This window comes from Carya illinoinensis, chromosome 7 (assembly GCF_018687715.1).
Source record: "Carya illinoinensis cultivar Pawnee chromosome 7, C.illinoinensisPawnee_v1, whole genome shotgun sequence".
Taxonomy (NCBI): domain Eukaryota; kingdom Viridiplantae; phylum Streptophyta; class Magnoliopsida; order Fagales; family Juglandaceae; genus Carya; species Carya illinoinensis.
The window spans coordinates 28482093-28504794 of record NC_056758.1 but is presented as its reverse complement, the minus strand read 5'-3'; the positions used below and the strand labels follow the sequence as shown (position 1 = coordinate 28504794).

Genomic DNA, 22702 nt, shown 5'->3' with positions numbered 1-22702 from the left:
AGGAAGCTAGAAGCTAGCATTAATTCCCGTATTCGATCCAGTTATCCCAAATTAATATACTAATACTCAGTCAGTAATTTATAATTCATCATCATCATGATAACCCATGAACTAGCTACGAAGAAATTAAAGGAATTAAGTACGCATGGCAAGCAAATATATATATATATATATATATATATGGAGATAAAACCCGCGTAAGTATATATATCACTCGGCATGCATGCACTTGCTGTATAATTTATTTACTAGCACAAGAATTAATCTTGCATTTAGTTAATTATTGGTACTTCCAAGTACCGACTGTTGTGGAGAAAACTAAAAGAGACAATTAATGCGGTTCTAGTCAACCAAAACGAGAGTACACGGAGAGAAGATTATTATATAATTCATTAGATTCGAATAAACATCTCATGTGTACAAAAAACGCTTATTCGAGCCCTATCATGATTAGTTAGTAATTATTAATTAATACAGTAGCAAAAATATTGATGATCATGAGTAGTACATGCATGATCGATCTAGATATATGATTAATATATATATATTAGTACTTGATCATCATCAGACCCATATCGCTCCGGCGTCTCTGAGTAATGGCTCTAGCTCATTCCTAAGAAGTAGACTGTTGACCTCTTTGCTACCACCAATTAACTTTTGCCCTATGAACACAGCCGGTACGTTTTCTTGACATCCTATCTGCTGCAGCGCCCTCTGAATTTGCTGGCCATCTGGTACCTGATCCAGCTCGTAAACTTTAGGGTTTGCCCCAAAGCTACCTATTACTGACTTGACGGTTAGGCTCAGGCAAGAAGAGCTCCTATTGCTGAAGATCACCACTGGGTACTCACCCACCAACCTCCTTACAGTCTCCATTAATGTTACAGATAGAGGTACGTACTTGCAGGAATTATGTGATTTGTGTCAAAGAAGCTTAATTGTGCATGCGGTGAGTGAAGGGCTTTGTTGTAAGGAGCTTGAGATCCAATTGATGTCTATTTATAGAACCTGTTTTAGATTGTCTAGTTTCAATTCTAGAATAACAACAGATCAGGGGGATCAATAAAATGCGCACAAGAAGATCATAATCGGATCAGTCCCAAATTACTGATCTTTATCATGATTACTTGATAATGACTGAAGTGGCGCTTTTTGCACATAGGATAACAAGTTGCAAAGTAGCTTGAAATTATGTCCACCCATCATCTTGGCTACGTTAAGGTTAATGTAGTCATTTACAAACGTCAGTGAATGACAAGTTGCATATCGGAATATTAACATGGAAAATGTGATGATCATTGGGATCAAATTAGTACGTACATTCCTCGAGCCCAAAGTACTTATCCTTTTTTTTAGTGACAAGGTGATCATTGATATAAACATTAACCAAAGTGGCTGGTACTTACTTTGGGTACCAACATATATGCATGGCGCTAGATGTAAGCTGTTTATGCATGCATGATCGATGGAGGATTAATACAAGAAAATCTTACTTATTCCAATTAAATAAATAAACATACTAGACAACATCCAAAAAAAGGCTTATTTGTACGTTTTTTCGTGCATGACATTCCTAAATTCAATTTGAGATTTTAGAGTCACATACATACATCATATTTAAGAAAACCGAAAGCCAAATAAAAGATCAAGTTTTGGGGTAAAAAAGAAAAAAGAAAAGATGCTTATTAAAAGTAATGATCTTCCCAAACAGGTTGAAAATCTATGCAATGGCCGTACAAAAAAGAGAAGATGCCTTCAAGACCCACCACATTATCTTTTTTCACACATTGCACTAATCGGAAAGATGCGCCGCTAAGATATTCTCTGCGTTAAATGGCTGATTAGTGCCCTAAACTTTGGACCAAGCTGCCTACCTATTAATTATAATGTCATGATCAATATATAAATATCACGTGTCTCGAAAATATAAGCATACATATATAAAAGCTTTCTTTTTATGTCAAAAGAGTTAAGAGACCGTTGAACCGAGATCAAAACAATATATATATATATATATATATATATTTATAGGAGTACTATTTCCATACATTATAATAGGCAGCTTGTAAAGAAGAAAGAGGCATGATCGTAGTACATCACTTTTTTACATATAAGATGTAAAGAAGAAAGCTACTCATATTTGGTGATAACAAATGCATTATCCACTCAAAATCCGATTTTTTTAAAAAGAAAAAAGAAAAGAAGCAGCCGGCCGCCGGGGAGGGGGGGGGGGGGGGTGCTTTAGGGGGGTCAATGTGCCAGGTCGAGATGCCACTTGGTAGCATAATATGTATTATGTGTGTGCATGTATGTATAGTAGTATACAATATTGTGCTTTCAGGGATTTCACGCCATTAATTGTTTAAGCAATATGCTCAAAGCAATGTACATTAATTAGGAAACCCCTTTCAGTACTCTTAGCTACAACCATAGCTTGTACGATCTAAAGAAACACTTCCATAGAGCTAGCAAAGCGGCCTTGTGATCATGATTGTCCAGGAAGTAAAACTGATGATATATATGGCTTATGATACACTGCATTACCAACATGATTGTTCAAACCACAGCTTGTATACGTTGTCAAAATTTTTAGTAATTTTGCGCATGATTTTAATCATAGATAGGAAGAGCTAGCTTGGATTTGGATTATTAAAATCAATGTCATGATTTTAAGTTCCTTTCTTTTTAATGTGATTTGAAGTACAATATTTTGAAATAAAGGTTTTAGATTCTAAAAATCCAAATCTAAATCCTCCTCTCCAAACCCAACCATCCAAACACCACCACAAATTCTTTTGAACATTATCTCGATCTCCTTAGAAACTTTTTGGAAAATAAGATTTCTGTCGCCCATCCATATCCTGGAAAAGATGCTTCCTCATTTTATTCTCTTTTGTGATCACTCGAAAACTATGCGTATATATAAAAGATGTTTCATGTAATTTTCAAGCACCTACATGTGTCGCCACGTCCTAGAAAAGAAAAAAAAAAAAGGACTAACGATCTAAATGTGTGATGGATGCATTTGCATATCTGGCTCTAGAGAATGCGAAGGGTCACCGGGCATGTTGTGCCACTTTTAGCAATTGATATGACGTGATAAGATAAGGAAATCCCAATTCTTTTTAATTTGCAAGACAACACCCAGCATATATAATCGGACTCACCGGGTATGGCTGAGTGAGCTGTAACAATGGGAACACTATATGACCAGGGTGAAAAGTTTTGCTATTGCTGTTTTTGGAGAGGGTAGCATCCACTGCTGCTTCTTCATCCCGCATTCTCTGAAGTTTATGCAATTCCATCAGAAAGATCTAATAAAAAAGAACCAAGAGATATATATCAGGAATTTTGTTACAATCCAATTTCAGATTTGGAAATGGCTCATATTGTTTGATGGCCATGCATCAGGGTTACACCTACATTTACAAATATATAGAACAAATGAACAATCCAAGTGTTTAATTCAATTCAGAGAGAAAAAGACAAGTACTTCCATCCAGGGAGGAAAAATCAATTTCAAAGAGTAACTGATAAGAAAGTCCAACCAGCACATTAAAAATTTATGTAGTTTAAATTAAAACAACCATATTATGACAGGAGGGTCATTATGATATGATCCAACAATGTAGTACCTCTTCAACTAATTTTTTACTCATAATTCAAAACATATCTATTTGATCAAATTGGGATGACAGAATTATAGTGCTCCCCCAGGCCAAATGCATGCCTATGGTATGATAGCATGATACTTGAATCTGATGAACCATTCACACCATCTGATATGTACTCCTTCCCCATCTCTACATCAGGGAATGACCCTGAGTATATCATGATGTGTTTTCTGAGGCAATGAGTTAAAGCACCGAGCTCTAGTTGTCCTCCCCACGCTGCTGTTGACTCCACTTCTTTGCAGTAATTCTCAAATCTCTCTGCCAGAGAATTATCAGAATCTCCTTCTATTGCATTATCCGAGAGGAAAAATGGAACGAAATCAGATGCATGTTTCCTCATATAAGCAGCCACCATTTCTCGAAGCTCTTGGTATGTATATGGAGACAAACCACCAGATAGAAGAGCTAACTGGTCCTCAACAGCTCGGTAGAGACAGTGACCATCCGGCTTTATTTCATTTACAGTCAAACCAAGGGGTTCAAGCTTTCTTTCCAGTTTCTCATCTTCAATCATTCGATCACTTACAATGCTACTCTGCTCCTCTTGAATTCTTTGCTCTCTTTCTGCTTCTTGCTGAGCTCTTTTTCCTCGTCTCTTTGCGCTCTTGCTAGGCTTTGATTGGTCCGGTTGACTGGTAACAGAAACCCCAGCAATGGCTTTCACCAAATTGACAATATTGCCTTTTCCATCTCCATCACTACTGCTATAGCCTAGTGAAGCAAGTTCTGCAGCATGTTTTTCTTTAAGTTTAGCAGAAAATTGAGAGATCTCTTCCTCCACCTGTTTCTTCTTAGCTTTCTGTTCAGCCTTGCTACCTTTGGCTGCTGCCTTTTTCAGTTCAATTTCCTTGTTCTGCAGCTGCGATATCTCTTTCCTGTACAAAAACAAGTGTCATTATGTAGCATGATAATCTAAAAGTGCTAAAAAAAGGAATCCAAATTCTAAAACAATAAAAGAAAATAAAAGAAAACTAGATCATTATCAATGCACTGCCTAGCAGAGCAAAGAACAGATGGAATAATAAAATCTAATGCCAGTAAAACTAGATCATTATCCCACAATGCAATAGGTAGGCCTGCAACCCGGCTTGGTACAACTGGTTTTTCCCGGCCCAACCAAATTTAATGTGTCAAACTGACCCAACCCGAGCAAAATAAAAGAGGGTTGGACCGACAAAAAAAAAAAAAAAAGGAAAAAAAAAAAGAGGCCCAGTGGCAATATAAGAGTGCGGCTAGGGTTTGAGAATTGAAGAAATGTATGGCTTTTATATTCAGACGGGTTGGCACCCAAAATACAAACCGTTACTAGTAACAGGTTGGAGAACCGATCAGGTTCAAACCAATAAAAGTTGAGTGGTCGGTTATTTTAATCGGCCCAAGCTGGCTTTCGGTTCACATGCAGAGCCCTAGCACTAGGCAGAATGCATGTGGGGCATTCAAATCAGGCCAATGTCTTATTATACCCATTGAACTTGAAAAAAAAAAAAAAATAGACTTTATTTTCCAAAATTATTGAAAGGGCACAGCGTTGGTGACTTGTGTTATGCTGTAACATGTCTGCATCTTCAAATTAAGCTGTAAAATGATACGTCAAAGTAATAAGAATTAAGCATCCAGAACCATAATGGTTCCAAAACAAAGAAAATCAACACATTCACAAAATAAGCCCAAAATAGTAATAATTTAGAATTGCGATGAATACATCACCTATGCCTGGAAAGCATATCATCACGAGTTTCCTGTTTCTTTTGTGATGCATTATCAGAAATTTTTTCTGATGTTTTGTCCTCTATTTCTTGATAATCATCCATTTGAGCAACCCTGCAATCAAGGTAGACAATAATTCAGACACGGGGAAACCTGTCAAAGCAACCAGTGAAATGTTCCAACTTAAACAGATGATTTTCATTTCTGATTTTTTTTTTTTTTTTTTTTTTTTTTAATTAAAAATAAAATAACATCTTAGCTTGTTCCAGTTATAGCGGCTCAAGAAAAACCAAGGCCACATCTGGGCCTATGCTCCAAAATAGCTAATCAATTTTGCATTTGGAGTTTCCTTGTGTACCTATTCACCACCCTCCCAAAGATATGGGGCATCACACTGATATCAGAATTGTACAAATAATTTATAGTATCACTAGATCATCATGCATAGGTGATGCTCTTGTATATGTAGTGTGTACTTTGGGTATCCAAAATCTGCAGCTTATTAACAAGGTGTTGTTGGGTAAATGGCCATGGCCATGGCAATATCCCTTAGAACATCAAGCTTTGTGGAGATCAGTTTTAGACTCGAAGAACAGTAGTGCATGGAGAGGCCGGTGCTCAAATGAGGTGAATGGACCCCATGGGATGGGGCCCTAGAAGAAGTGGATGGAATATCTTTTCTAGTTTGATCCGTTTTAAGGCAGGTGATGGGTCCTGTATCAAATTCCGGCATGACAGATGGTGTGGTGACAGGACACTTAAGGAAGCCTATCTAGACTTCTTTGGTATAGCAAGCATGAAAGAAGCCTCGATCGCAGACCTCCTTCACTATTCTAATGGACCCCCCCTTAATCAAATTCCGGCATGACAGATGGTGTGGTGACAGGACACTTAAGGAAGCCTATCTAGATTTCTTTGGTATAGCAAGCATGAAAGAAGCCTCGATCACAGACCTCCTTCACTATACTAATGGACCCCACCCCCCCCCCCCCCACCAAAAAAAAAACACCACAACCCCCAAAAAAAAAACAAATGGAGTGTCACATTCCTTAAAGCTGTCCATGATTGGGAAGTTGACGCAATCTCCGAATTCTACACCCTAGTCTATTCAGTCCCTATGTTTGTTTTTTTTTAAAGCTCACAATACATTCCTTCTACCAATCCATCTCTAAGCGTAATGCAAATCCATTTCCATGGAAGAGCATTTGGAAGATAAAGGCCCCCCTAAAGGCATCATTTTTTGTTTGGACAGCTTCTTTGGAGAAGATCCTCGCTATTGACAACCTAAGAAAATGCCACATCATAGTATTGGATTGGTGTTGTATGTGTAAAAAGGGCAGAGATTCCGTTGATCATCTACTAATGCATTGCGAAATTGCTTTGACTTTGTGGAACGACTTTTTTACTAGGGTGGGTGTAGGTTGGGTGATGCCAAGAAGGGTGATTGACCTCTTAGCTTCATGGAGAGGTCTTCAAGGCACTTCTCAGATTGCTGCAATTTGAAAGATGGTTCCTATATGTCTATGGTGGTGTCTTTGGAGGGAGAGGAACAAGCAAAACTTCGAAGATTGTGAGTAGTCATTGGATGAATTTTTTTTTTTTTGATAAGTTAGTCATTGGATGAACTTAGAACTTTCTTTTTTAACACCTAATTGATTTAATGGCATGACCATTCAGAAATTTCTTGTATCACTAGAACATCACTACTAGGCATTGTTCTTGTATATGACCCCTGTACTTAGGCTTTGCCTACTCTTATTATCCATAAAATTTTATTTACCCATTAAAAAAAAAAAAAAAAAAACTAAATCAGCTTAAAGGTTGAACCCAAAGAGCGGACCATAGAGAAAAATAAAAGAAAGATACATGGCTAAAGGCAGACAGAAACGATTATGTACACACCCAAATAACCTAAAGTCAACTACACCATATTTAAGAACATTTAGCATGGGACACGACCAATTATCTAATAAAAAAGTAGGTTGCAGTTCTTTCCAACCAAAGGTCCAAACTTTTAGTGAAAAAAACAAACTACATAGAATTAACAAAAACAAAATCACAACACTCTATACCACAACAAACCTCTAGTCGTATGACTCATTCTAAAATCTACAACATGTAAAGAGAGAGAGAATTGTGTGCATGAGCCCCATGTCATAGGTTCGATTCTCCCTAGGATCAAACTGTGATCTAAGTGGAAGGCCATGGTGGTGGATTTTTGTGCTAGTTTCCCCGGGTGTTTAGGTTCAATGGGTGAGTCCTAAGGACTCTGCTATGGGGCGGTTTCCCCCTCGTCCAAAAAAAAGAAAAAAAGAAAAGAAAAGAGAGAGACAATTGAATTAAAATACTCTCACAGAAAGGTAACCACAAATTAAAACAGCCTAAGTCATGCATAAAAGATACAGTACAAGCACTAGATTACTGTTATGTATAGGGAATTGTGGGACTCGCACTTAAATAAAGATTACCCTAGTATGCTTATGTGGCTTCAATTTTACACGATGGAGTAAAAGTACAAAAAACTAGAGTTTGCAACTTTGTGAACTTTTCTCCCATTTGCCATGAGACAATTGAACCTCGCACAATAATGACGGGGAGAGAGAGAGAGAGTATCTCTGGAGGTCAGGGTTTACACATAGAATGTCACGACCCGTACCCGTGGGTGAACCCTTTTAATCTAAAATCCACAAAATATAAAACTTAGATACAATAATCCTCAAAAATCAAATACCTAAAAAATTCTTCCAAAGAAAGTAAACTAGACACTACTACATGTTCTCTAAAATCTCGCCAATCTAGCAATCCACTTATGTCACATTTCTCTTATTGTATCACGTGTCACCTATTCCAACTATCACAACCATCATAGTCATCTGAAAAAAATGGTGGATAAACGGGTGAGTCTGTTTATCCACCAACTTAATAAGCAGTGAACCTATTCTAGTGTGTAAACATGAGCCAAATACAGAATCCAAAAATAGATAGTTCTCAAAAAATGGAAATGGTATTTTCATAAGCATTCCATTGCAATAATAACGTAGACGAGACCTTATGCACAAGTGTACTAAAACAACATCAGAAACAGAGGCCATGTTTACACTTGTGGCAGGGTTGTGTGTATCTGTGGCTAGCCAAGCAAAACATAAATTACTTTGTCACCAAATTGAGTGCACTCAAGACAAAGGCCATGTTTACCTCAATGGTAGGGTTGTGCATAAGTGCAGATAGCCAAGCAAAACGTAATTCACTTTGTCACCAAAGTGAGTGAACTCAAAACAGAAGCCATGTTTACCACAGTGGCAGAGTTGTGCATTCTACGGATAACCAAGTACAACATAAATCATTATGTCACCGAAGTAATTGCACTCAAAACAGAAGCCATGTCTACCCCCATGGCAAGGTTGTCCATTCTGTGAATAGCCAAGCATAACATAAATCACTTTGTCACCAAAGTGATTGCACTAAGAACAAAGGCAACCATTTTATACCTGTGGTGAGGTCATAATAAAGGCCGCCATTTTACACCTGTGGTGAGGTCAAAATAGAGGTCACGTTATATACCTGGGACAAGGTCAGAACAAAGGCCACCATTTTACACCCATGACAGGGCTTGTAACAGGGACTGCTCATCCAGGCCGGGAAAAAATCTCGGCCCGGTCTAAAACCTAGGTAACTGAATTTCAGATGCGGTTTTCGGCTCAGGTTTTACCCAGTCCAACAACTAGATATCTATACCCAGTTACAAAGTTCCTGGGTTCTAAATTTAAACCCGATTTTTGTTTTAAGATACAAAACAATGCAACCCGGTTTTTCTACTCTCTTTTGAGAAAAGAAAGAGTTGGAAGAAACAATTGATTGGACTTTTCACTTCTGGTTTTGTCATCGCGTCTATTCTAGGGAAAAGTTAGCACCCTCTTCTCCCAATTTCCCTCATCAGAGCTTCTTTTTTTTTTGAATAGCTTGCAGGTGCTTTCCCTTCTATACTTGTTTGCCTTGATTTGCCTATCAGTTTTTCTGTATTTTCATCCCAAATCGAGTCTAGGTGCATGGGTTTTCTCTTGTTTCTCAGTTCTTCACAGGTTTTATACTTTTCCCTTAGGGATCTTCATTGTGTTTTGCCCAAATCAGGTCCATTTATGGTTAGCTTGCCTAGCTTCAATTCCATGCTTGGCTGGGTTGACTTGATTGATCTCAGAGGCTCCGCCAATCCCATCTGCACTCCGATTGATCTTATAGGTTCAAAGTCCCAGTCCGGTGCATTTGCACACCTAGGCCAGCTCAAAAGAGACCTCCTATTTACTCTCTTTTTTCAAACACTTGCCACCTATAATGTTGTTGCCTCAAGATAGTCAAACCCTACTTGCCATTTCTTGTGATTCTCTTTTCCAGATATAGTGGGTAACTGGGTGGCCTTTGGAGTCCTAGGTGCTTCGTATGCTGTGGTGTTGAGGTCACTGGCTGGTAGTCTGGCCAAGATCAGCTCCGCAACAAAAGGAAAGGGTAAGGCACTTGTAGGAGACAAAGGTCGTTTTGGGACATTGGAAGAAGTGGAGGGGGTCCTAAGGGATGTCAAAACTCAATTGAAGGGAGTTATGGAGTATGTGAGAGATCTAACGATTAAAGTGGATAAGGGGCTAGACCTAGTTGTTGGTTTTGGTGGTGGGTTGAGAATGGATTAGGGAGGGCGGGGGTTAGATACTTTAGGTTTGAAGGCCACAAGTGTGCCGGCAAAGGGCGTTTCAACGTCGTCACAGATGGGGTCGTTGGACGTTGGCATCTTTGTCCAGGCTAGTGTCACTCAAGACATTGGCAGCTTCTCGTCTATGCCTCCTAAGGGAGTAGTAGGGTCTCAGGCACCAATTGCAAATGGGGTTAGTACTTCTGACCAAGGTTCATTTTTAGTTGAAGATGGGGGTCCCTCCAGGGTCTTGAGTACTTTGGAAGAAATTGTCGAGCCACTTTTAAAAGATGCAAACAGGGTAACAAAAGGTAGTACTTCCCCTACTTGTTCTATGTTTGGGGGAGCAGTAGGGTCTGACAAAATGGCACTGCAAGGATCGTTGGGGGGTGGAGCACATACAAGCAATGTAGATGGAGGGGAGGAACCTGTAATGGTGTCAGAAACAATGGACAACAACCATATAGTTGTCGAGCAACCATATGGTGGGAAGGAAAGTTTTTCATTAGTGCTTCTTGTGGAGGAAGGTTTAGAGTCAAGATTGCAGTTAGGTATTGTGCCTGGGGGTAATCTCATTCCCCTAGTTTCTCTTCCTCCATTAAATGATATAGCGGGGACACCATCGGATTGAGTTCAGAATAAAGTTAACAGGTTTCAACAAATACAGGGGCCTACACATGGAGGATATGAAAACGATATTAAATCAATACTCACTGCGATTGAGGCAAGCCACGCGTGTGAAACCATATCACATTTTAAGAAAAGCAATAAGTTAAAGCGTCTTTCATGGGCAATCAACTACAATGACAAGGGAGGTAGCTCAAGTCAAGGGAAGACTAAAGGGAGGGCATTGTGAAGACGTTGTCGTAGTGGGTTTTTTGGGGAGAGGATTAGTTTTATGGGGAACAAGGGGCTGGGGTTGGGGAGGTGTGTTCTATTCTAATTCAGGCTTGGAGTTTTTGCGTAGTGTTTCACAGGCTCTCTAGTATGGGCTAGATGTTTTCTTGTATACATCCAGTGTGCTTGGTTACTCCTATTGATATATTTAATATTTTTACTTATAAAAAAATAAAAATAAAAACTTTAGGGTGAAATTATATCAAATATATAAAAAGATTAAATAGTAGCCAAAATCTGCTGTCTACCTCTGCACAAGTCCTTATGAGTTTACTTATATCCCAAGGAGGTTGCTAGCAGGCAAATAAACACAGGGAGGATATGGGGGTCAATAAAGAAGTGGTTTAAGGAGGGAAGAGAGAAAGGTACTTCTCTCACAAGCCACAAGAATCATTCCTTTTCCTTTTCGGGTTTTGCTTTGCTTTTTATCTTCAACTATTTTCTCTTATGAGTAGAACAATCTCGTGAAACAATTATCAGCTAATATTCCATCATCTTGTGTGATAACCATAAAATCTATACAGTAGCGATGTCGCTGTACTTGGATTTATCTGTGTTTATTTAATATTCCCCAGCCTTTCTTTTGATCTCAGCAATCTTCATGGACTGTTGGTTTGAAGTTATCTTGTTGCAGAAACAGCAGAAAATAGATTTAGAGTTTGAATGGTCTTAATTATTTATTTGCCTTTTCTCCAGTAATTTTAAGAATACCAGAGGGAAAAACAAGCGGTAAATTGGCTTATTTGATTTTCATGATTTATTAACTTTTTTCATACAATTTATGAAAAGGTAATGTTCTTGCTCAACTCATTGGATTAATGGAAGTAGGAATAGTTTCCAGATCATTACATTTTTCATTAACTACATCACCTTGCTCACTGATTCAGGGAGAAAATATGCATTGTGACTGAAGCTTGAGTATTTGGTGATTGTAAAGGGAAGTTTAACCAACAAAGGATGTCATTGAAGCTGCCATTTGGTGTTGAATTGCATCTATAGTCCTCTAGAACCCAACATCACTTATGCAATCCCTCGTTGGTTTTATAACTCACATCTTGTAATTTTTTATCTTATATTGTAATGTATAAATAGCAAACAATGTAATATGTAGTGGATTGCATTATGTGTTGCATGCATCTTACATATTGGATTTCTTCTTTTTTTATTTTAAATGCATTTAGTCAAAAAGGTAATTAGTTGTTAATAGGTTTATAGCTTTAGTTATTCTTTCGACATAAAATTTAGTTATTCATTTTTATATGTTTTTATTATTATGGACAATGTTTTAAGATTTATTTCATTCCCTTTATTATTTTTTCAACTATATTTTTTCTTGAAAATATTTTAATAAAATAGAGGCTTTTAAAAATAAAAATAAAAATTGAATTTGCAAAAAAATCCGGGTACAACCCAGATTTCCGGGTTTCAAAAACCCATATTCATCCAAGTCAGGCGTTGGCAAGGTTTGAAACCTGTTTTCGGGTATATCCGGGTACCCGAACCCGGGTGCACACTCCTACCCATAACCAAAACAGAACAAAATCTTTTTATTGGCACCGGGTGTCTGAGAACAACGTCCCAACTAATCTCGGGGATGCATAGGCCCTCAGCAAAAAGTTTCCTACAAGTGCACCTTGGGTGATTCAAAGGAAAAATTCCCAAGTCCAATAGCCCTCCCTAGAGATTGTTCACACCCAAGAGGATTCAAACCTTAGACTTGGAGGAAGCATGCCACCAAGACTAATGCCTTTACCACTTGTGCCGAACCCTAGGGGTTCAAAGCATAACAAAATCTTATGTCTCAGGGGTTTCAGATACAATACAATAACAAAATAGTATACTAAACAAATAATATCATAGAATCAGATAAATATTTCAGACTTTATATTCACATTTTTTTTTTATAAGTCTTCATATTCACATATTTATGATAAAATATCACATTTCAAATTTCAGATACATAGACTGGTGCAAAAAATACCCGAGACTGTTTTTATAAAAAATATGCAAGTTTTTTCACAAAATCAACCTTAGTTAACTTTTGGCAAAGCCTAACATAGGAACACCGATTACTTAACTTTTAGAGAGCACCATCTAAGGCTTGAACCCAAATAGTAGCAACATCACAACCTAATCCAGAAAAAATATCACTCCATATTAATAACTCATACCAGTACAAAACTACCTATCTAACAAAATTCTATAACCCAAACCATCGCTCAAAAAGAGCCAAAATCACTCCTTTAACCAATTACATATAATCTTCGCACTGCAAACATCAACCCTAAATTTCCGTCTACCAAAGACAATATCCAAAATTCCCTTTTCAATAGCAGCACACCCAAAGTGAATAACTCCACAAAACTTATTCTACCTATTTCTCCTAATACGCTCAACACACACTCCACTCAAACCAAAACTGATCTCCAATATGTCAATTCACCCTTGCCCAAACACCACCATTAACCCAAGAGCAGCACAATAAACTCCACAAAATCTCAAAACCGTCCAATTTATCAACAATTCGGATTAGCCGCTTAAACAACATGAACAGTGGTAAAAAGAGCATCTTACCGGTGGTGACGATTGGGCTAGGTGGTGGTGCTGAGTGCAGCAGGCGATCCAAGCAAGCGGCTTGGTGGCGTGAGGCGGCACGTCTGGCCCCGTTGTCCTCCACTGCTCACGGCCGATGTGAAAAACAGGAAGATGAGTGAGTAAACACAGAGAGAGAGAGAGAGAAATAGAGAGAGAGACAGACAGACAGACAGACAGACAGACAGACAGACAGACAGAGAGAATGGATGAAGGAGGATAAAAGCTTAACACGTCGTGAATGAGGGCGGAGTCGCGAACGGCAATAAGGCGGCACAGACGGGGAGCCGAGAGAGAGGGAAAGACCGAGAGGCGGAGGGAGAGCGAGAGAAAAGACTTACCAGCGACAAACTGAGGCACGGACGGCGAGGTGGAACGACGGGACTCCGTGCGACGGAAGAGCCTGGCCGACGGCACGACAAGAGAGAGTGAAACGAAGGGAGAAAGCGGCGAACAGAGAGAGGCAGAGATAGAAGGTCAGAGTCCGAGTGCTTACCGGCGTGCAGCAGACCGATGGAAACAGGGGCAGATGGCGTGGACGGCAACGGAAAGAAAATTTTCGGAGAGAAGAGAGAGAGAGAGAGAGAGAGGGTGTCGGTGGTTGGGAGAGATAACGACTGAGATAGAGGGACGGAAGATGCTTACCGGCAGCGAACACGTTGACGGATGACGCGGACGTAGCGGAGGTAACCGGTGTGAAGGGGCGGCCGAGAGATGTGAGGTAGAGACGGATAGAGGAAGTGGGAGTGTGACGAAAGAGAGATGAGCGGGATACGTCGGGCTGTGGGAAGAAGGGGAACTAGGAAGAAAAATAAACCCTTGGGTCAAAACGGTTTTTTTTTTTTTCGGTGGACTGGGTTTTGGTTTTAGAAAAGGATCTTGGGCCTGAGCCCTACCGGCCAATTTATACACAATTAAATATGTGAATTATGATTTGCATGTGCTCACCCATTTCTATGTAAATTCTTTGAAAAATACTAAACGGATTTAAGAAAATTTTATAAAAAATTTAATTATTCACTTGTCAAATCTTAATATGCTAAAAATTATAAAATTTAAAATTAAAATTTGAAAGAAAAATTGATCAAATAAATCTTATAAGTACAATTGTAAGTAGAAAGTTACAGTAGTATCGAGAAATAGGACCGTTTTAGATTGAGCAAGCTTTCACCTGGCACCTTACTATTTAATAAAAAAAGATAACGAAACTGATCTGAACCCGATACCCATTCTTTCGTCCATCTCCCTCATTATATTTTTGGAAAATGATATCATGCTCCCTGATTTTATCTCTTTAATTTGATTGCTTATTTATTATTTTTAATATTTTTTACTTAATATTTATGGAAATAACTATTAATGTATTGATTTTTTTAATTTTTTTAAAATATTTGAAAGAAAAAAAAAAGTGTAATTTACCCTAAGGGCAAAGCTGGGCAGAATAGTAGCAGCACCCTTGTTTTTTGTTTTATACATTGGAGAATACAACCTTTTGTTTTTAAAGTTTTAAAACATGAAATATGTGTTTGTTTCTATAGAAAGCAATCAAGGACATGTACAAATGAATTGCCACTCAATTTTTATTGGAGCCCTAAGATTGCTTCGATTTTATGGTTTCAAATGGGAGGGAGGGAGGCTGGCATTAGGTTTTTCAAATGAAGATTGTCCTAGTTCAAACCCTAGTCAACTCCAAGAAAGATCAGTCCAAACAAATGAGAAAAAAGAATTTTGGAATATAAAGTAACAAAGAACGTGAAGTAGTTAATAGAAGTTTTCGTTAGATTTACTAACCAACAATGGTAAGAATAGAAATATGAAAAGAAAAAATAAAAATAAATAAAAAAAAAGAGAAAGAAGAGAGATCAAAAACAAGTGAGTGGGTGAGATTGACTACGGAGTTGGACTTTCTCACAAGCAAACAATATGAATTTGTTGGGTACGAGGTATTGAGTATTTGTCCATAGAAATTTGTCAAGATCATAGCAAAATGTTTCCTTTAAATTCTTTTATCCTTTCCCCGAATCTTTAGTCTAAAAGCCCAATTGTGTGGTTTTCTTACCCTATGTTTGTCTATAAACTATAACTAGGGCTATGCAAAACCTCCACCAGCTTTGTCTCCAACCAAAGCCCGCTCCAACTCCGAGTCCAAAGTCGAGATTTGGAGTTGGAGTCAAAATAACTCCGAAGTTTTATGTCAAGGTCAAAGCCCATATGGATCAAAGTTTTGAAATCTGTTCCGTTCCGGTCGGAAATGTCTGAATTTTTCGTTTCGGAATAGTAGCCGAAACTGCAAAACCTATATATTTCGTTCCACTACAAATTCTGGCCATTTCGCCTCGTTCCGGTTTGTTCTGGCCGGAATACACTTTCCAGTCTAAAATTTAACAAGCGGTGGCGTAATTAATCTTAATGTCATGGCATTTTCATAATTTATATTTTTTCTTCATTTTTCCGTTGTCTTTTTTTCCGGTTTCTTTCTTTTGTTTTTCTCCAGTTCTCTGTGCGTCTCGAGTCCTGAGTGCCTTTGTTAGGGACCCCGGTCTTGTCCCTAACACTAAGGACCATGAGCTTGCCTTGGTGATGTTAATAACCGAGTGATTTTGCCAATTTGCTTGGTCTTCAACAAAGGGTAGTGTTTGAGTGGAGGAATGATAGCGGATATGGTGAAATTGGATAAGCTAAGTGTTGATTCGGTGTATTTAATACAAGGTAGAATGACTTGATGGTTGCCCTTGATGTTGGGGCCACTTGGATGATGCTTAGGGTGGGTATGGTAAAGTGTAGTTAGGATTTTGGGTGGTGGCTAAATGGGATTACGAAATTGGGAAGTGATGGATTATGGTTGGAGTGTAAGATAGATTTCTCATTGACTTTAGGGATTGGCTAAGGTAAGGAATGAGTTTCCTTATGGAGCATTGGGGGTGGACTAGGGCAAACACTATAGTGGGCGACACTACATGCTTGGATGGATCAAATGAGGCAAGTGAAGTATGAACACTAAAAACAAAATGATGAACACTAAAGAATAAAATGGTGAACACTCAAGAATAAAGTAAAATACTTAAGAACTTGAATGAACAAAAGGTAACAAATCAACTAATGATTCACGGATTACACAATAGTTTTAGTTTATTCACAGATTACACAATAGTTGAAATAAACTTCATGAATTGGTAATTTGATAAAAACAATGATAACAACAACTTGGATTCACGAATTGCACCAAGTTGCAATAACAAGATAAATGAATCATACCTATTCACGAATTGCAAGGTTTGGGATTCACAAATTGCACCCAAAAAGACCAAGTGCCTAGTACCTATTGTTGATCTCCTAAACAAAATAATCCTCCTTTAGGAAATTTGCCAAAAGATGTAAATACAAAGACTAAAGGTCCTATTTATAAGGATTACAACTTAAAAACCCCCAATAGGTCTCTTGAAAAATAAATAACTAAATTAAAATAAATAATAAGCAATAACATAGTTGGCATGGGCCAAATTGGCCCATGGCATGCATGAGTACATGGGTGGGCTAGGTTGGCCCTTCTCTTCATGGGGTCCTATCATTCCCCCTCTCTTCAAGAACATCCTTGCCCTCAAGGATTAAATTTGAAAATGCCCATGACCTCTCCTCATTCTCTTCCTTAGCCATCTCCATGGTAAAACAATGTGTCCCTCCTTTTCCTGACTTTTCTAACATTGAGACCTCACCCGACTTGGCCTCCTTGGATGCTAAAGTTACCCATACATTCTTCTTGGACCCTAGCTTGAATTCCATAGTCCTTTTGTTGTAGTCAAGCACTACCCTTCCAAGGCCCTTGAGCCATGGATTGCCCAATACAACATCAAGCTCCACCAAAGGAAGTATGCGTAAATCCGCCACTCTCTCACTCCTTGCACATTCATTTTTATTTCTTTCACTAGCCCTTTACATTTCATCTTGTCCCCACTAGCCATCTTTACCTCAAATGGCTCTATAGCAATTGGATTCAACCCAACATTGGCAATAAGGATGGAGTTGATAACGTTATGTGTGGAGCCACTATTTACCAACAAAGGGATTTCAATTGTTCCTATCCATGCCATTACCCTCATGGAGGTGTATTTTTGGGTCTCCATCAAGGTATTAAGGGACAACTCGGCCTCCTCATAGTTTCTATTCACTTTGGTCTCCTCTTGGTTGTTCTCTTGGCTAGAGGATTCCACAAAATAACCATCATCCTCTTCCTCACTTCTCTCATCAACCAACATGTACACTTGTCCCGATCTACATTCGTGCCCTATGCCCCATTTCTCTCCACACTTAAAACAAATGCCCTTCTTTATTCTATCTTGGACCTTTTCTCTTGAAAGTTTCTTCACTTCAAGTGGCTTAGATTTAGAAGCACTCCCAATTTCCTCCTTGCCTTTCTAAGCAACATTGGTTTGCAAGGGTGTAGTAACCTTACTCCTCATTTCCTTAGATTGACGTTCTCTATATTAGTGCTCTCTTCTAGGATCTTCGCCATCCTCATAGCTTTTTGAATCTTAGAGGGTTGCTTCAACTTAACTTCTTTGCTATCCAAGGTTTCAACCCATCCACAAATGTGCCCACAAGGGCCTCCTCGGACCATCCTCTCACAAAAGTTTGTAGTTGCCTAAACTCTTCAATGTAACTATGCACTTTGCCTTCTTTCCTCAACTTGGCAAGTTGACCGTGGTGGTTAATGGTAGGGGATGACCCAAATTGCATAAGGAACTCTTTTTCAAAAGCTGTTCAACCCAATCTTCTCCTTTCCTTCTCATATTGGTCCCGGATCCACCTCCACCACTTACTTGCTTTCCCCTCCAAATAAAACACGCCATTGACACCCTCTCATGTCTAGGCACCTCATACACAAAGAAGTAGTGATCAACCTTGTTAAGCCATTCATATGGATCTCCCACATTAAACTTGGGAAAATCCACCTTTGGCCTCTTAGGTCCCCGGTCATAAGCCCGGTTTCCCCTTCTATCTTCATGGTGATCAACATCATACCCTCTCTTATGATGGTCTCTTCTTCTCTCATAATGGCCTCCACAGCCATAAGGCCTCTCATAACCATGCTCATGCTCAAATCCCCCCTCAAAAACTTCTTCTCTAGGTGGCCTCTCAAGCCTTACATCTTGATACTCTTCTCTGACACTATGGGTTCTAGTGGGTTGGTCAATATTGGGGATCCATCTCTCAACAACAATTTGATTGTTTTCAATTCTACCACCCCTTCTAAAGTCATTTTGTGGTAGCTCACGTAAGGACCCCGTGACACTTGTCTTGGTCCTATGCACAAGGATCTCATGCCCTTGCCTATTTGGACTTGGTGGTGGCCTTTCCCCATTAGTTTCCACCATTCTCCTCTCAAGCCTCTCAAGACTTGCATTGGTCTCCCTCTTTAAGGTCTCCATGTCCCTTCTACTCTCCTCAACCGCACGGTTGGTAGCATTCAATGACATTGTAAATTCGGCCAAGGTAGTCTTGACCTCATTGAGGAGGTTGTCAAGCCTTAAGCTTGCCTTTCTATGGCCTCTATGCGTTCCCGGTTGGAACCACCTCATTCCTCCTCTTGAACCACACGACTCATGGCTACCAATTTGGTGGGTGGGGCTTGCTCTTAGTTCACAAGTCCAACCTTGGGTCCCCCACCTTTAAAGGTGGTTGACCCTTCTTGCACAAAAGGTCCAACCTTGAGTCTTCCACTAACATGTGTGGTTGACCCCTACAATCACACTACTCCTTTCTCCTCCGCAACCCTCAAATTTCATGCAATCAACAATTCAATCAACAAAAATTTTGGGATTCACAAGGGTCTCCCCCAACCAATTCACAAAATTTGGGTTAACGTGTCGTTTACCTCTTTAGAGAAATGTGAGCTACTTAAAATGGCCAAGCAAGGTAGCCCTCTCAATGAAAGCACCAATTAATGTTAGGGACCCCGGTCTTGTCCCTAACACTAAGGACCACGAGCTCGCCTTGGTGATGTTGGTGACCGAGTGATTTTGCTAATTTGCTTGGTTTTCAATAAAGGGTAGTGTTTGAGTGGAGGAATGATAGCAGATATGGTGGAATTGGATAAGCTAAGTGTTGATTCGGTGTGTTTAATGCAAGGTGGAATGACTTGATGGTTGCTCTTGATGTTAGGGCCACTTGGATGATGCCTAGAGTGGGTATGGTAAAGTGTAGTTAGGATTTTGGGTGGTGGCTAAAGGGGATTACGAAATTGGGAAGTGATGGATTATGGTTGGAGTGTAAGATAGATTGCTCCTTGACTTTAGGGATTGGCTAAGGTAAGATAGGGAAGATAGGATTTGATAAGGTAAAAGGATGAGGATCTTTGGTAGGATTTGAAAAGATGGAGATGATTGAGGGAGAATTTCTAAATTGTAGGAATCTATCAAGGAAATAAAGGGTTTCGGTTTTGGCAAGTGGAGATGGTTTTTTCATGACTTGAAGAATTCTAGGAATTGAGTGATTTTAGGGATCGGGTGGTTAGAGGGATTGAGTGATTTGAGTGGATGGAGGATAGGGTTTTGAGAGGATTCCTAAGTGGTAGGAATCCTTGAGGATTTGGTGGGACTAGTTTGGTAAGTCAAAGTGGACTTGAGAGATTTAAGGAATTGAAGATGATTGACAATTCCTTAAATTAAGGGATGGGGGATTTAAGAGATTGGAAAGGATTATCAATTCCTTAAATTAAGGGATTGGGATTGGAAGAAGTCAAGACTCCTATAAGGAATGAGTTTCCTTATGGAGCATTGGGGGTGGACTAGGGCAAACACTATAGTGGGCGGCACTACGTGCTTGGATGGATCAAATGAGGCAAATGAAGAATGAACACTAAGAACAAAATGATGAACACTAAAGAACAAAATGGTGAACATTCAAGAACAAAGTAAAATGCTTAAGAACTTGAATGAACAAAAAGTAATAAATCAACTAATGATTCATGGATTGCACAATAGTTGAAATAAACCTCATGAATTGGTAATTTGATAAAAACAAGGATAACAACAACTTGGATTCATGAATTGCACCAAGTTGCAAGAACAAGATAAATGAATCACACCTATTCACGAATTGCAATGTGTGATCCTCTCTTTGGGATTCACGAATTACACCCAAAAACCCCAAGTGCCTAGCATCGATTGTTGATCTCCTAAACAAAATAATCCTCCTCTAGGAAATTTGCCAAAATATGTAAATGCAAAGACTAAGGGTCCTATTTATAAGGATTACAACTTGGAAACCCCCAATAGGTCCCTTGAAAAATAAATAATTAAATTAAAATAAACAATAAGTAATAACATAGTTAGCATGGGCCAAGTTGACCCATGGCATGCATGAGCCCATGGGTAGGCTAGGTTGACCCTTTTCTTCATGGGGTCCTATCACCCTTCTCCCCCTTCGCGTTTCACAGTTTCACTTTCTCTTCCATTTCTATTTTCTTTCTTTCCCATTCTTCTCATTTCCGGCCGGATCTCAATCTCTCCACTATACTTCGACAACGCCACCTCCCTGTTGCAGCCGGTAGCTCTGTTCGTGGGTCTTGGGCCTAGCAGCAATGACGCCATCGCCCGTAGCGCTCTTGGCCTCTTGTGCGGCTGTGCCTCGATGACGCCATCCCATGGCGGCCGAATCTGGCCTCTGATTTCGTCTGTCCAACTTCCTCACTTCCTCTTCTGATTCCCGAATCCCACATCCTAGATCTAGATCGGCCACTGCAGGTATTTCTGATTTTGGGAAATGAGTAACTTTAGGATTTAATTGAAATTTAATTTCCTGATTTGTGAAATGTGAATTGATAATTTGATGGTTCATATCGAGTCCTTAGACAATTTAAAATCGTGAAATGCTATATATGTTTGTAATTTTGTGCAAAATGCATCTTCTTGAATGTTAATTGTTGCTGTTATTAGTTGATAAATATTTAAAAATAAAAAAATTTGATCTTTTATAGATTTAATATGGAACTTAAAATTATTTTATGTGATTATTTCAGATGCTGTTAATTAGTGATTTTAGAGTCAAGAACTCATAAAATAACACTGTCAAACATGCCAACGGGAGATGAAGGATTGCAAAATTTTGAAAAAAATTGTAGTTATTTTTATGGAACTTATTTTACAAGTATTGCTCTTGCATGGTGTTCTCTAAACTTTCCACATAATACATTCATCAAATTGAATGAATTGAACTCATAATGCCGGCAATGAATGTGAAATTGAATAATTTGTACAATTTTTCGTTTAAGTCTTTCCAAATATATGTGCATTTCTAAATGAGTTGATTCTTTTTTTTTTCATAATGTAGGGATATATATATTATAAATGTCTAGTTGTCAATCAAATACTGCTACTTCTACGGTAGTTGCTCCTGCTAGATTAGAGGATCCAGTATGGTCCCATGCATGTGTAGTGCCAGGGGCAAGAAATAGTATTCAATGTCTTTATTGTAGCAAAATCATTAGAGGTGGCGGAGTCACGAGGTTGAAGCATTATCTAGGTGGGATTTCAGGTGATGTAGAAGCATGTAAAAAGGTTCATGATGATATAAAATGGCAAATGAAGAAGTTAGTCAATGAAATGAAAAAAAAAAAACAAAGAGAAGAAAAAAAAAACTAAGCTTAGAGATTGGATGTGGAAGCCTTGTAGATTTAACATATGATGATGTTGATGTTGGTGATGATAAGTATGAGGGAGGGAGTCAAGGACACATTCATGATTCAAAGGGGAAGGGGAAGGGGAATGAGAAAGTAGGTGCAAAGTCAACGGGGCCATTTAGCAGATTTTTTGCTCCAAGAACAATTCCTGACTCTCAACCTTCTATTAAGAGTGCTATGTGTTCAAAGGAAATGATTGACAAAGCAAAAATGGCTATAGCAAATTGGTGGTATGATACTAATTTACCTTTCAATGCATTTCAATCTAAGTTTTATCAACCAGCTATAGATGCTATAGCTACCATCGGGCCAGGATTCAAGGGTCATTCTTTATATGAGTTGAGAGGAAATTTGTTGAAGAATTCAGTGACTGAGGTTCAGAATTATCTCTTAGATATTAAAACATCTTGGAGAGATAGTGGTTATTCACTAATGGCAGATGGTTGGACAAACTAGAGGCAACAACCAATAATTAAC

At 38.8% G+C, this 22702-nt stretch overlaps 2 protein-coding genes across 4 annotated transcripts; both read right to left on the bottom strand.

Moving 5' to 3' along the window:
• Positions 1-368: 368 nt before the first annotated feature.
• LOC122316904 (monothiol glutaredoxin-S6-like) lies at positions 369-988 on the bottom strand. The gene has a single exon (XM_043133747.1). It carries the CDS (start codon positions 874-876, stop codon positions 565-567), a length of 312 nt encoding a protein of 103 aa, XP_042989681.1. The 5' UTR covers positions 877-988; the 3' UTR covers positions 369-564.
• A 2505-nt stretch (positions 989-3493) lies between these two features.
• Positions 3494-14353, bottom strand: LOC122316097 (OVARIAN TUMOR DOMAIN-containing deubiquitinating enzyme 5). Of its 3 annotated transcripts, none has more exons than XM_043132633.1 (5): positions 14045-14348; positions 13890-13951; positions 13531-13632; positions 5382-5495; positions 3494-4549 (listed from the first exon to the last, which is right to left on the bottom strand). In XM_043132633.1, the coding sequence occupies exons 4-5, from the start codon at positions 5483-5485 to the stop codon at positions 3682-3684; spliced, it is 972 nt and encodes a 323-aa protein (XP_042988567.1). In that variant the 5' UTR covers positions 5486-5495; positions 13531-13632; positions 13890-13951; positions 14045-14348; the 3' UTR covers positions 3494-3681. The 3 variants fall into 3 exon arrangements, with proteins under 3 accessions (XP_042988567.1, XP_042988569.1, XP_042988568.1); XM_043132635.1 differs by having other exon boundaries at positions 14194-14340; XM_043132634.1 differs by lacking the exon at positions 13890-13951 and having other exon boundaries at positions 14194-14353.
• Between the last annotated feature and the right edge of the window lie 8349 nt (positions 14354-22702).

What these genes read in the sequence shown, in the direction of transcription:
- LOC122316904 (XM_043133747.1), bottom strand. Translation starts at nt 876, where the DNA reads ATGGAGACTGTAAGGAGGTTGGTGGGTGAGTACCCAGTGGTGATCTTC.
- LOC122316097 (XM_043132634.1), bottom strand. Translation starts at nt 5,485, where the DNA reads ATGGATGATTATCAAGAAATAGAGGACAAAACATCAGAAAAAATTTCT. An exon ending in GATATGCTTTCCAGGCATAG is followed by an intron (nt 4,550 to 5,381) that starts GTGATGTATTCA and finishes GTTTTTGTACAG; the next exon opens with GAAAGAGATATCGCAGCTGC.